At 32.2% G+C, this 14918-nt stretch overlaps 2 protein-coding genes across 2 annotated transcripts; both read left to right on the plus strand.

Moving 5' to 3' along the window:
* Positions 1-3986: 3986 nt before the first annotated feature.
* LOC100263887 (protein NUCLEAR FUSION DEFECTIVE 4) lies at positions 3987-6209 on the plus strand. Its single transcript, XM_002270600.4, has 2 exons — positions 3987-5217; positions 5505-6209. The coding sequence occupies exons 1-2, from the start codon at positions 4067-4069 to the stop codon at positions 5947-5949; spliced, it is 1596 nt and encodes a 531-aa protein (XP_002270636.1). The 5' UTR covers positions 3987-4066; the 3' UTR covers positions 5950-6209.
* Positions 6210-11677: 5468 nt separating this feature from the next.
* LOC104879518 (pentatricopeptide repeat-containing protein At3g53360, mitochondrial) lies at positions 11678-14030 on the plus strand. The gene is made up of 2 exons (XM_010652537.3): positions 11678-11855; positions 11960-14030. The coding sequence occupies exons 1-2, from the start codon at positions 11757-11759 to the stop codon at positions 13646-13648; spliced, it is 1788 nt and encodes a 595-aa protein (XP_010650839.1). The 5' UTR covers positions 11678-11756; the 3' UTR covers positions 13649-14030.
* Positions 14031-14918: the final 888 nt, after the last annotated feature.

Below are 14918 nucleotides of genomic sequence, written 5' to 3' on the forward strand. Positions count from 1 at the left end.
TCTCATTTAACTAACACTCTTTACTTTTCACTTTTCACGATCGTAAAAGATACCTTGGAAATGATCACAAGTGTGGACAAATTTAAATTTTGCAATTTATTTTATTTTTAAATATTAAAAAAAAATAAAGTACTAACCAAATATAATAAAAAAATTATATAAACTAACTACTATTGATTTGATTTATATGTAAATATTCATTTGTACTAAAATCTCGTGGATTTATATCAATGCACACCATGTATTAGATTTGTCTTCAGCATTTTCTTATCTATTTAATTTATGAATGCGCTAGCATGATAAAGCCTCATAATGCTCGGAGAGGTAAGTCCTTATTTGATATCCTAGATCGGATTAAAGAGAAAGTTTCTCACACTATATAAGTATAAATTCATCTTAATCATGTAAACTTGTTTTAAAGTCATGAGGATTTTTTTGAATCAAGAGCGAACAATATCTAAATGATTGAAAGTAGATCATTATAAATGGTATCAGAAACGACCTTCAAACTTGATATAGGAGTTTGTTTGGTTTTATATGGGGTGTTTATTTATTTAGTCTCATAATCTCATGAGATACAAAAAGAACGTTATGTTTATACGAAGAAGTGTTTATAAGTATTTTTCTAATCATATAGATATATTTTTAAAATCGTGAAGGCTCCTTGATCTTAAAGAAAACAATATTTATATAGTTGGAGTGACTTGTTACAATCCTTATCCTCTTCACTTGGGTTTTTATTTTTATTTTTTGTTAAAAAATTCACACTCAAATGGATTATACACGAGTTCCTTGATTACCACTTAGTGATGCGATATGATGAGTTTATTTATTTATTGTCTATGCTCCCTCCACTCATTTCCTCTACATGAATGCATAGTCTCACGTGCAGTGCGAAACTCCATGATTCCTCTTTATGTGATGAGTTCGTTTTTATTCATCATTCATGTCCCACTTGACCCAGTCATCCAATAAAGGTGTGGTTTTGCATACCATGTTCTCCAATTACCACTTGGTTATATGATAAGTTCACTTCTTTTTTTCCTTGGTCCCATGCTCGACTTGATTCATGTCCTGACTCTGTCCCGCATGAACTCATAATTCGATCTACGATGTGACAATTTTGTTAGATATTGAGAGAATCAGCACATGGCTTGAGCTTGTGGTCACCCTTTTACATTTTCTTTAATACCCTAATTTCTTCATGTGGGCTCTTTTGGAATAATGATTGGTTAAGAAACTAAATTAAACATCATAAGATAATTTTACCGAGCTTAGTTGCATTTTACCTTGGAGAAGCTCTGCCAAGAAACTTATGATCACATGTAGCACTATTATTTATTTTCTTTCCATTTAAATGAAAAAATTATTTGGTATTTATTTTTGACATATCTTTCACATGTCAAGCCCAAAATAGAATGGAAAATGACCCATAAACGCCACCTACTTGAAAGTGAATTCCAAACCATAAAAATGAATAGCTACTAGTCCTCCTATCCTCCATATGTCACTCATGTAATTGGCCTTCAAGTTGAATGTTAGGTGGCACACTTGAAACCCACTATGAGAAAAAAAAAAAAAAAAAACAAATGATGGAAGTTATGTTCGACGTCCTTTTAATCATCAATTGCGAAAATTCAAGAATTTGGTTGAATTGAATACTTCCAAGTTGTTAGTATCCATTCATTTATAATAAAATAAAGTTTCTCTTAAATCACCCTATCAACTAATTAATAAACACAAACACAATATTTGAGAGTTATAAGATATGTTTGAAAATTGTTCTTGAAAATTACTATTTTTACAAAATATAAATTATGAAACTAGTTTTTATATTTAAGTTTTTAAGCAAAACTCTATTCTTAGTAATTATTTTTGGAGAACTATTTTTGAAAAAATTGTCAAAGGGATAGGTAGCCTCCAATAATTAAGACAAGACTCCTTTCAATTATCAATTACCAGTAAAATACAAAAATTTGGTTGCACTAAATACTTCCAAGTTGTTTATACCGTTTCATTCATCCAAATCGAATTCTATCTTAAGTATTTCATTGGTTAAGTCATTTCTTTCTTCTTCCTTTTTCTTTTTTAAAATATATAAAAGAAATAATAATTTTCAAATGTCTTTTAAATCATTTGTATGTTGTTATGTTTTGATAAGCACAGTGTTTCAAGTTGTAGTCTCATGTAATATATATGGAGCTTGTGAACAAGTTGTTCACATTTAGACAAGACAAGTATGAACATGATTTAAAGGTGTAGGGTCAATCGACCATAAAGCTCACATGACAATCATATCACATGGAATATGCAAATTATATTTGTCTCTTGAATGATTTTTTTCTAATGTCATTTGCAAATTGAAATTGAAATTTTATAGGAGGAAATCATCGATATTTCTATATTAAATCTTAAAGAATATACTTTAGAATCAGTCACGGGTTTTTGTTCGTAAGCATCTATGAATTTCCCTTCTTTTTTTTTTTTTAGTGTCTCATCCAACCATATAAAATTCTCACTCCTTATATATAAACTACTTTTTACCATTATTTTCTTTCTTTCTAATAATTATCATTTCCTTTGTCAAGTTAAATTCATTCATTCATCTCGCTTGAATACATAATTATTTAAAGTCTCTCATTTTTATTTATTATATTTCATTACAAAGATAATGGCGACTTTGATTAGACTTCTCTTTACTAATAAACTTATCTTTATCTTTACTTTTTACTTTTTATTAGTGGACAAAGTGTGGACAAAATTGATTAGACAAGGTAGCTAAGAAATCAAAATTTTAAAACCTATCTTGTAGCCACCTTTTATAAGTGACCTTTACAATATAAGCATATTTTTTGTGGATATCATATGAGTAGAATCTTGGGATAAAAAAACCATATTGAGCAAATAGCAATAGAATATATCTATATAAGAAAACTTCTACATAATGTATATTAACTAAATTTTAATTTATTTAATTATCATTTATTATATAAGTAAATGGTTCCCCAAGGCTATATTATTGGAGCAAATCATTATGCATGGACAGATCCTCTTTGAAAAGTCTTCAAAAGGGTAGGAGGAGAAAAGCAGAGATGTGCATGAAGGAGTGGCACAGAGTGAGATGACTTCCTCTTCAATGTTGTAGAAAATTTGCATCCTCTAAAGTCTTAAAGTGAATTCTTATCGAATTCAAGTATATATTAAGAATATTAATCTAATGTTATCATACATTTCATTGAATTTGTCTTGGATTTTTTAAAAAAACACTTTAAAAATAGAACAAAAATATCATAGTTTGTCTACTATGATAAATGGTGGGTTTGACTTGTAGATGTCACATAAATAAATTCTTGGGATATAATAAATATGAGATACTCCCATTTGATTAAAGTTTGAATTTTGAAGTCAAAATTTATTTTTATTATAAAATACGGTTTTTTACATATGTTAAGGTTTGAACTTTTTGAAGAATTATTGGGCAATTGATATAAACTTACATTTCGTATACTATTTATAAATCTCTTAAGATAGTCATAAATGAAAAAAATACATAACCAAAATATTGACATTCAACTATTCAAGTCACTTTCATTCTTTAAGAATGAAAGTATTAAATCTTATACTTAGAATGTATTTAAGATTCTCTTATACGAAAATTTACAATCCCCATCAAGAGAGGTGTCACCAAAATTTGTTGCAAATTTAATTTAAAAGAAAGTAAATGATTCTTGCCAAATTCTCGTCAAACAACCATGTATTTATTCTAATTCAATGAGGGGTTTGACTAGAAGGGAAATTGAGGTGCAAGAATGAATTAAAACCTAGAAAAATAATAAAGGGCAAGGAAATGAAGTAAGGCAAGCTTAAGCAGATAAAGCAATGGAAGCTACATGTATAATAAAAGAAACCAAGGAAGTATGCATCTTATGGTGTGTTTGATTTGAAAATATCATGGGCCAAATCTATATATACATGTGTATGCAATATTATTATCCCCAGGGAAAGAGAATATAAAAGAAATAAAAATATTGAGTCTTCCCCCACCAAAGCTTCAAAGCTTCTTGCCATGGCTCAGGCAGCTCTGCGATGGCTAAGCCTTGTGGCTGTGGTCTGGCTTCAGTTCATAAACGGAACAAACACCAATTTCCCAGCTTATTCTTCTGAGCTCAAACAGCTACTGTCAATGTCCCAGTTGCAACTCAACAACCTTGCCTTCGCCTCTGATGCAGGGAAGATCTTGGGGTGTTTAGCTGGCTTTGCTGCAGATCACCTCCCCTTCTCGGTCGTCCTCATCATTGGCTCTATTCTGGGGTTCATTGGCTATGGAGTTCAGTTTCTATATGTGAGTAACCTCATTTCCTCACTCTCGTACTGGCAAGTCTTTGGGCTCAGTGTTCTGGCTGGGAACAGCATTTGTTGGATCAACACAGTTTGTTACATTGTAGTGATTCGAAACTTCCCTTCGTACCGCCAGATAGCAGTGGGCATATCGACTAGCTATATAGGACTGAGTGCAAAGATTTTCACAGATATAGTCGATGCTGTTTGGCCACATTCGTCACCCATTAGAAGAGCAAGAGCCTATCTTCTTTTAAACACTGTTTTACCTTTAGTGGTTTGTGTTATAGCTGCGCCAATAGCTAGAGCTATAGATGCCGGAAAGGAGAGGAAAAAGGAAGGTGGGTTTATAGTAATGTTTGTGATCACCATAGCCACTGGAATCTATGCCGTTATAAGCAGTTTGGGGTCAGTCCCAAGTGGGTTATGGCCGGTGATTAATCTGGTCGTCATGGTAGTGCTGGTCATATTGGCTCCGCTCACGATTCCTTTAGGTGAAAGTTTAGTGGAAGAATGGGGGTTGAGTAACGAAGAAAAAGTACATGATTTCCCCATAAAGGAATTACATGACAATAGAGAGTTGAGATCAGTAGAGGAAGGAATGGTAGAGGAAGAGGTTGTTGTTGCTGCAGAAGTTTGTGATGAAGTGGTTGCCAAGGAGGAGATTGGCTTGAAAACCATGCTCAGTAGATTAGATTTTTGGCTTTATTTCTTGATATATTTTCTGGGTGCAACACTTGGGTTGGTGTTCTTTAACAACTTGGGACAAATATCAGAGTCTCGTGGGTATTCCAGCACTTCCTCCCTTGTGTCTCTGTCTTCAGCATTTGGGTTCTTTGGACGTCTCATGCCATCTCTTCAGGACTACTTCTTCTCGAGGTAATTAGCTCCTCTCCACACACACAGTTCTCTCTGTCTCTGTCTCTCTCTCTGTCTCTGCTTCATTCCAATTTCTAAGGTCGTTTTCATATGAATCAGCTACATGTGGATGCAGAATGGTATATAACATCTAGGAAAAGATATGAGAGTAATATTGGTGAGGTTTCTGGATGGTGCATATAGATATATTGGAAGTATTCAATGAGCGAGGCTTCTAGAATTATGTCAGTATGACAATTGAAAAGGAGTTGGGTTTTAATTTGGTTTAATTTTGGTGTTTCTTTCAGGAGTAAGTATGTGGTGTCAAGGCCAGCGTCCTTGGTAGCCCTGATGGCACCAATCTCAGGAGCCTTCTTCATTCTCGTCAATCCAACCAACCTCTGCCTCTACATCAGTACAGCCATAATAGGAGTCTGCACCGGCGCAATTTCTTCCATTGCTGTCTCCCTCACTTCAGACCTTTTCGGGACAACTAATTTTGGCGTAAACCATAACGTTTTGGTTGCCAATATTCCCCTGGGGTCCTTCCTCTTTGGCTTCTTCGCAGCTCGTCTCTACCACAAAGAAGGACATGGAGGAGGTGGGAGGTGCATTGGCATTGAATGCTATCGTGGAACTTTTATCAACTGGGGGTCACTTTCACTCCTTGGCACGTTCCTATCCCTTGTCCTCTACGCCCGCAATCGGAAATTCTACTTGCAGAGGTTACAGGCAGCAGTCACCCCCCGTTAACAACTCAGCCCCAATGGAAGAAACCAAGCATGGAGTTGCAGTCGGAGCCAGGCTTCTCCCAGTCTACATGTAACTCTTTACAATAATTTCGTTACTTGGGCCTGTGATTAATCCTTGATCAACCTTCCCCTCTAGGGTTGTCACAGCAAAATGATAGCGAAATGTGCTGGATGGAATGAATTTGAAGCCATTGTTAGTACTCTTTCGTGCACAGAAGGAATTAATCTATGAAGATATCGTGTGGTCTTTGTTTGCAGTTATGGAAACGTGCGCATAACTTCCTCAGGAAAATGAAACTGAGATCAAAGCTGATTCAAACCCCATAAATAAAAATAATAATAAGCTTTTTTCTTTTCTTTTCTTTTTCTTTTTCTTTCTATTCAATCAGGTTTTCATTTTTTCTTTATAAGAGGGTGATCCCCGAAGTACTTTTATTATAAGAAGGAGACCCAATCACCTTTACCCCCAGAGTACTTTTATAAGAGGGAGTTCCAATCACCTTTACCCACTTATACGCTACAGATTAACTGCTTCCATCAACCAACAACCCCTCATATCTGATCAACTTTTTTGGTGGGTGGTGCCTGGTGGCATCCTCCATGTGCACCAAGTAACAACTAACAAAAGGTGGCCCATTTATCTCGATTTGAAAAGGAATGTTCATGCATAGCAAGCATAAGTGGCTGACCTCTTGCTCACGTTCTGATGACATGTGAACTAACCCATTAAATCCTGTATTTGAGTTGGCCCCATATGAATAATAATACAACAACATAGGGCCACAATTTCTTCTCTGGCTAGTATTAGACCAGGTCATGATACCATACCAGTTCATCAATGTATGGGTGCCCACATTTCAGCAAACAATTGCTACTGTCATTTAATTTGGGAAGACATCACATTTTTTTTTTGTTTTTTTGTTACATTTGTATGATACCAAGAGTATAATTTTATACCATATTTCATTAATACGTAGAGGGAGCCATGAAATATTTTGAAAAATTTTTCTCACTTCCAAGATGGTATGATAGCATGTCGTACTATTTGAAAAACAATTCTCAATTATTTTCAAATATAAGAAAGAGTTTATCTCATAAAGGAATTATACAATTATGTATACGACAAAAGCTTTTGCATTAATGTATGAAAAATAATTGAAAATATTTAAAATTTGTTCTCATAGGTAAGTTGTTTTCTAGCCAAATTCTTGAAAAACTATTTTTTGTTATAAGTTTGTGAAACTTGTTTCTTATTTTAAATGATACAAGATTATTTTTATGAACAATTTTCAAAGATGACCTAAATACCCATGGTTACAAAGCCTACCGCCCACTCTATATACATTTAGCCACAGTCGTAAAAAACCCTCTCTCAATCCACCACCACCCTTAAAACCTTATAGTCCAGCTTGGCCCTTGTAATTAATAGCCACTCATTCAATCTCCACAACTATTTTTATGACATTTTATCATAAATATTAAGATTAATATAGCGATGTATATATCCAAATCATGTAAATATTATTCACTATTAACACAATAAATTTTTATGATTTTAAAACGCATCTATATGATTTAAAGAAATTCATACATGTATATAATATTAGAAACTTTTTTGGTATGAAATAACACAAAATACTTTTTTATCAAACCTTTTATACTCATTTCACATCAAATCATTTCTTATAAAATAAAGTAGGGACATTTTGATACATTTGAGATTATATTTACAAATTCCAAAACACAAAAAGTTACCTTTTTAAAATGTGAAATATTTTAGCCCTCTGACACAAATATTTCCAAAATTAATCACTCCTAGCCATCAAGTTAGGTGTGTACTAATGAAACTCTCTGTGCTTGTCCCAAAACTATTTCACGATCATGACATCAATGCTATCCTCGTTGGCTTGGAAGAACACCACTAGTGGCCCCTTTAGGCCACCATCTAGGTGATCTAGCTAGGTAGCTTAATTATTGAATCCATGGGGGCACCTCCTTGATCATCTCTTGCTATTGATTTTGATACTTACTGCTTATATCACTTAACCATGTTTTCATATTAATTAACATAATATTTTCTCACGTCACTCCAACATTTTCTTTTGGTCCCTAGTTATGGGGATTAAAATATGGTTGAAAAAATCAATCTCCCCCATTCATGACCTCATTCAGTTTGATTTGATGTGTATCTACACCACAATTTTCTCAATATCCTTGTGGGTGGGAGGCTTGCTCAATGAAGCTATCAATTTTTCATTAAATCGAAAACACGTAAAAGTCCAAATTTTATTAAATTCATTCATTAAGAAATATATGACTAACGTAAAGATATAAACTTCATCAATTTCATTCATTAAGAAAAAAATTGATGGTTGTGATAAATAGTGGTTGAGAGAATGCCCCATGATTGAATTATGAAGATTTTATTTTTATTAATTATAAATTTATTTTGAATTTATATCTTATTATTAAAATAGTTTAATAAATTAATTTTTTAATTGGTAAGGAAAATGTATAGTGTTATGTTTTATTTTGATCTTATCACTTTATTTTTATATAAGTTGTGGTTGTTTTCTATCAAGCTTTATGGTTTTGTACTTAGTTTTATTTTTTATATTATTATTATTATTTTTAATTTGTTCAATAATTCAAATTTTATCGTATGGTCGAGATCATGCGATACTTTAAATTTCGTCGTATATTTAAAAAGTTTGATTTAAAGATTGGATTGGACATTGAAATCCGGGCGATAGATTTTTTATTTATTATTATAATGTTTTTGTTTTATTTGAAATCAAACTCAAATCTTTATCATGGCTTCTAGAATTATTGGTTGGCCACGTGTGAGGGCGGGCCCATGTCTTTTTTGACCTGGTCACGGACACCATTGCCACTGGGCAGGTGAAGAAAATACATCTCATTGATGAGAGTCCCTTTAAAACATCAACCTTTTTATGTTTGAGGTGGGTGAAGAGGAATGGTTGATTCCGATAAGTACGAACAGTTGTAAATAATAATAACAAAAATAATAAAGAAAAATAGAAATGATTTTTTACTAACTATTTTTAGGGGTGATTTTTTATAGCTAACATAAAAATAAAAAAAAAATAGAAGAAAAGAAAAACCAAAAAAAAAATTTTTAAACTAAATAAATTATTTTTATACAGAATTTCAAACTCATTTAACTTATTTAACCCGTCTATATAAAGATTAAAAGCTTGATGGAATATGTGATTTAAAATTAGTTTTCTGTTTTTAAAAATAAAAAATTATTTTTAAAATTTTCTTAAATTATTTGATGGTTATAAACAATTTTTTAAAACAAGATAAAATATAAATAATTTTTAGAAAATCAATAAGAGTTGTTTTTACTAGTTTTTAAAAACAAAAAGGAAAATATGAGTCTGTTTAACTATATATTTTTGAAATTTGTTTTTAAATTAAAGAATAAAAAATAGTTTCTAAAAATAAGTTTTAGAAAACGTAATAAACATTAAATAATTTAAAAATATATAAATTTATTGTTAATTTTAATTATATGTAACTTTTTTTTCTTCATTTTTCTCATAATAGAATTAAACATAAGAAGATAATTTTTTTTTTTTAGTATTTTTTTTCTTTTCTGAAAACAAACATGACCTATAATTTTAAACATTAAACAATTTTAAATTTGAAAACTATTTATAAAACCCTATGGTGATTTTTGAGAACACATTTAACATGTTTTTTTTAGGTATTTTTTCTAATGTATCATGTGAAATATTGAAGAGAACGTAAACCTTTTTATGTTTGGCGTGGGTGAAGAGGAATGGTTGATTCCTATAAGCACGAATAGTTGAAAATAAATAATAATTATAATAATAATTTTATGTCTGTCTGGGGAGGCAACAGCATAGGTTTATTTCAGGGGAAAATCAGTCATATTAGTCAAATAATTTGCAAAATTGGAAAAAAAAAAATCAAATAGATATAGTTTAAATCTTGGCCGTTTAAAGTATACGGTGAAATCTAAATCATCAAATACATATGAAGTAAATTCCAAACTAATATCATCATAAATATAATAATAAATGTAATAAAAATGTATCAAATATAAAACAACGAGACTTCAATTATATATATATATATATATATATATATATATATATATATATATATAGATATAATGTCATTTGATTCATGATGTTTTATGATATATAGTGATTTTTTTTTATAAAAAAAATAGAAACGTTTTTTTACAAACTATTTTTAGGGGTGATTTTTTATTTTTTATTTTTTTATGGCTATGCTTAGTTTAAGAAAGTTTGAGGAAAAATGTAAAAAAATAAAAGTAGAGAAGAAAAATGGAAGAAAAGAAAAAAAGAATTCAAAACTAATAAATTATTTTTATATAGTATTTTAAATTTATTTAACTTATTTAACCCATTTATATAAAAATTAAGAGCTTGGTCGACCATGTGATTTAAAATTAAATTTTTACTTTTTAAAAATAGAAAATTATTTTTAAAATTTTCTTCAACCGTTTGATGATTGGAAACCGTTTGATGATTGGAAACAATTTTTAAAAACAAGATAAAATATAAATAATTTTTAGAAAACCAATAAGAGTTGTTTTCAGTTTTCACTGGTTTTTAAAAATAAAAAGGAAAATATGAGCATGTTTAATCATGTTTTCTGAAACTTGTTTTTAAATTAAAGAATAAAAAAAGTTTTTAAAAACAAGTTTTAAAAAACATAACAAATATTAAATAATTTAAAAATATATAAATTTATTGTTAATTTTAATTATATTTAATTTTTTTTTTCATATTTTTCATAATAGGATCAAATATAAGAAGATCATTTTTTTTTAGTATTTTTTTCTTCCCTAAAAACAAACATGACCTATAATTTTAAACAATCAACAAATTTTAAATTTGAAAACTATTTATAATACCCTGTCGGTGATTTTTGTGAACACATTTAACATGTTTTTTTTAGGTATTTTTTCTAATGTATCATATGAAATAATTGAAAATATAGAAAAGAAAAATGTTGAAAACATTATAGCATGGATAAAAGCACATTGCATTTATGAAGAACTAAGTAAGACAATATTTTTTTATTTATTCAAAATTGAGTTCACAAAAAGCATTTTGCTTTTTAAAGAACATTGACAATTATTTTTAAGGATGGTTTTATAATCTAATTATTAAATTTTAATAAACAGAAAACAATCCAATTTTGGCCTGAAATTTGTGGAAAATAGGAAAATCCTATTTCATTTGAACAAAGCTTTTAGATATTATTTGAAAATAAACTTAAAAATGAAAGAAAAAAATTATTAATTGAATTAATTTTTTATTTATTTATCAATTGATTTGTAAAGGCTTTTTTATTAAAGAAATATATATGAAGTATGAAAAATTAGGGTTTCATTTAGATTTATTTTTTAAAATTTTATTTATAAAAAAATTAAATTAAATAAAAAAATATATAAGCTTATCTTATGTGTTTTAACTTTCAAAAATTTCAAAATTTGAAAATAAAAAAATCACAATAGATTGGGCTAGATAAACGCAATTGAAAGCTTGGTGTATAGAGTAAATCAAGAACCGCAGCGAAAAAAATCTTCAACTCTCATGATTGGGCTGGGCTTAAAATCAAGCCATTACTCTGACCCTTAAAATTCAGAGCCAGGGTTCGGCCCATGGGCCTGGCCCGATTGGAGAGCATTTATCTTCGCTCAGTTGAATTTAGCTAACTGCCCCGACGGAAAGCAAGAAGTTGGGAACTCCATGAAACCGCGAGTCTGCGTTTCCAATTGAAATGGGGGTGACACTAGGGCTTTCAGTGAAACTGGGCGCTTCTTCTGAACCGTCTTTTCTTCGCTGCCACTCTCCAAATAATCGTATTTCCAATAATAAGGCAAGTAAAAGTAAACGTCTCTCTTTTCTCTTTTGTTCATTCGTTACTCATCGTTTTAGTTTCGCTGAGCTGTGATTATATCATTGCGCTTGTCTCTCTTGCAGGCCAAAGTTTCAAATGCGACTCTTTCTTGTTCAAGGGTCCAGAAGTTTAAAGGAGTTGGTAGAGGAAAAGTTTGTGACCCTAGTTATACTGCTAAAACCGATCGATACCATGAATCCCATGAAGCCCAAGAGTTGGTTGACCTGCTACGTGACAGTGCAGCAAAAGGGTCGATCAGAGAAGGAAAATCGGTTCATGGGTTGTTGTTGAAATCAAGTTTCGGTGATGAAGAATCAATAAGGCTGTTCAATCATGTGGCCTATATGTACGCCGAATGCTCGTGCTTTGTGGAGGCTTGGAGGGTGTTCGATGGAATGCCGCATAGAAATTCATTCTCTTGGACTGTTATGATCGCGGGGTCGAAGAAAAATGGGTTGTTTCTTGATGGGTTTAGATTTTTTTATGATATGTTGGTTGACGGAATTCTACCGGATGAGTTTGTGTATTCTGCGGTTATTCAGTCTTGCATAGGGCTTGGTTGTATTGAATTGGGCGAAGCAGTGCATGGGCAGATTGTGAAGAGAGGGTTTTGGGATGATGTTATTGTCGGTACGTCTCTTCTTAGCATGTATGCCAAGTTACACAATAGTGAGGCTTCAGTTCGGGTGTTTAATGCTATTGCTGAACATAATCAAGTATCTTGGGGTGCAGTGATATCAGGATTGTCATCAAATGGACTATACTTAGAAGCATTCCACCAGTTTCTTGCCATGATAACACAAGGCTTCACACCAAATATGTACACTTTCTCTAGTGTTCTGAAGGCGGTTGGGAAAATAAGAGATGCTACCAAAGGTAGAGAAGTTCACCATTGTGTTATGGAGTATGGTATGGAATCTAATGTTGTTGTGGGGACTTCACTCATTGATATGTACTCGAAATGTGGGCACTTGTCTGATGCTAGATCTGTATTTGACAGGAATTTCTATAAATCTAAAGTGAATAATCCATGGAATGCCATGATATCGAGCTATACACAATGTGGGTATTGGCAAGAGGCTTTAGATCTTTTCATTGAAATGTCCTTGAATGATGTAAAACCAGATCTCTATACTTATGGTGGTGTGTTTAGTGCCATTGCTGCATTGAAGTGGTTGTATTTTGGAAGGCAAGTTCATGGGATGGTTGTGAAGTCTGGTAATGGCTCTAGAGTTCTAAGTTTGAATAATGCAATTGTGGATGCATATTTTAAATGTCAGTCCCTAGAAGATGCAAGGAAGGTCTTTGATAGGATGCAAGAGAGAGACATGGTTTCTTGGACTACCTTGGTCAGTGCTTATGTCCAGTGCTATCAACCTAGCGAAGCATTGAGCATCTTTTCCCAAATGAGAGAACAAGGATTTATGCCCAATCAGTTCACCTTTTCTAGTGTTCTTGTTGCATGTGCCAGCCTCTCTTTGCTTGAGTATGGTCGTCAAGTGCATGGTCTTATATGTAAGGCTGGGTTAGATGATGATAACTGCATAGAGAGTTCTTTGACCAATATGTATGCAAAGTCCGGTAATATCATTGATGCAGTGGAAGTCTTTGAGAAAATTGTTTGTCCAGATGTTGTTTCATGGAGTGCTATCATTTATGGGTATGCCCAACATGGCTTTCTAGACAAGGCTGTTGAACTAGTTCAGAAGATGGAACAATCTGGTATTCAACCCAATTCTAACATACTTTTGAGCCATCTTATTTGCTTGTAGTCATGGAGGCGTGGCAGAGAAATGCCTCCACTATTTGTTTGGGGGGTTGCTAGCATGAACATAAACATGTCATATACATACAGCAAATTAGAAGATCAGGGCCAAGGATAAAGACCATGGGTTATATGGTCCAATTGGAACTTTGAGTGCAAGACATGCATGAAAGAATGAAGAGTGGTAGCTTGGAAAGATCAGCAGTACATCTATTATGTCATAAACTTCTAATTATTGTTAAATAGGAATTGCTAAAGAAATCATGAGTGATGTTTTTTTGTTTGACATTCAACTATCCATGTTTCTTTCCCTGTGTCAAATGGAATTGGCATGAAAAGGATGTGTGCCTACCGATGAATTCATAAATGAATAGAATTTCCAATAAAAATGGTATGACTTTTTTAAACAGCATTCAATTGAATATACATTGCAAGTTTTGGAATTCTTGCAGGGAAAAAGTGGATTTCATTTGATGTTTTAGGTGGTATTTCAACTCTTGAATATCCTTCACGTACTCTATTGTAATTGAGTGCAGTGAAGTACCTGAAAGCGTTGGCCATGGGAATCTTCACAAAGAAGATGCTGTGGTATGTTTAGGAAATTTTTAGAGCTGAATAGCTTGAAGTTTGCATTCAGTACACAGAGAGAGAGAGATTCTCGTAATAATCAAGCAACCAAATAACCTGTCGATGCTTGTCCAACCAAATAACCTATTGATTTTCTGTATTCACAAGATTTAATTTGGGATGTTTTTAATGCTGTTTGGCTACAGGTTTTCCTTCCTCCCAGCTTTGCATTTATTGTAAGCAATCTACTTTTTCTTGATCATGGTCAACCTTTACCTTCCACATAATTTTGCTCTGTTGAGAAGACACTCCCAATTGTTTAGATCCTTCCTTGGTCATGATAAACTATAATATTTGTCCTTTTCTTTGGTGGTGGTGGGGGGATGTGGGTGGGCGGATGGGGAGGGGTGTGTGCTGAACGGGCATGATAATCCATTTTGGTTCCGGTTGTGCCTCATCTCCTTTTAATTTTCCATATTAAGCATGTCATTGGATTAGAAGGTGTGATTAGGTATTGTGCTTGTAATATACCTATCAGAACCCTCCTCCCAAGTTCAGGATCAACCATGTGAAAGTTAAGGTGTTAATCATGAGACACTCAGAGTTAAGCATGCTATTGTTAGATAAGAACTATGACAAATAATAGGCAATCCCTATGTTATCTCCAAGACTAGCTTGAATATAGCTCCCCCTTACTGATCCATTTGTAA

The sequence above is a fragment of the Vitis vinifera genome, chromosome 6 (assembly GCF_030704535.1).
Source record: "Vitis vinifera cultivar Pinot Noir 40024 chromosome 6, ASM3070453v1".
Lineage (NCBI taxonomy): Eukaryota > Viridiplantae > Streptophyta > Magnoliopsida > Vitales > Vitaceae > Vitis > Vitis vinifera.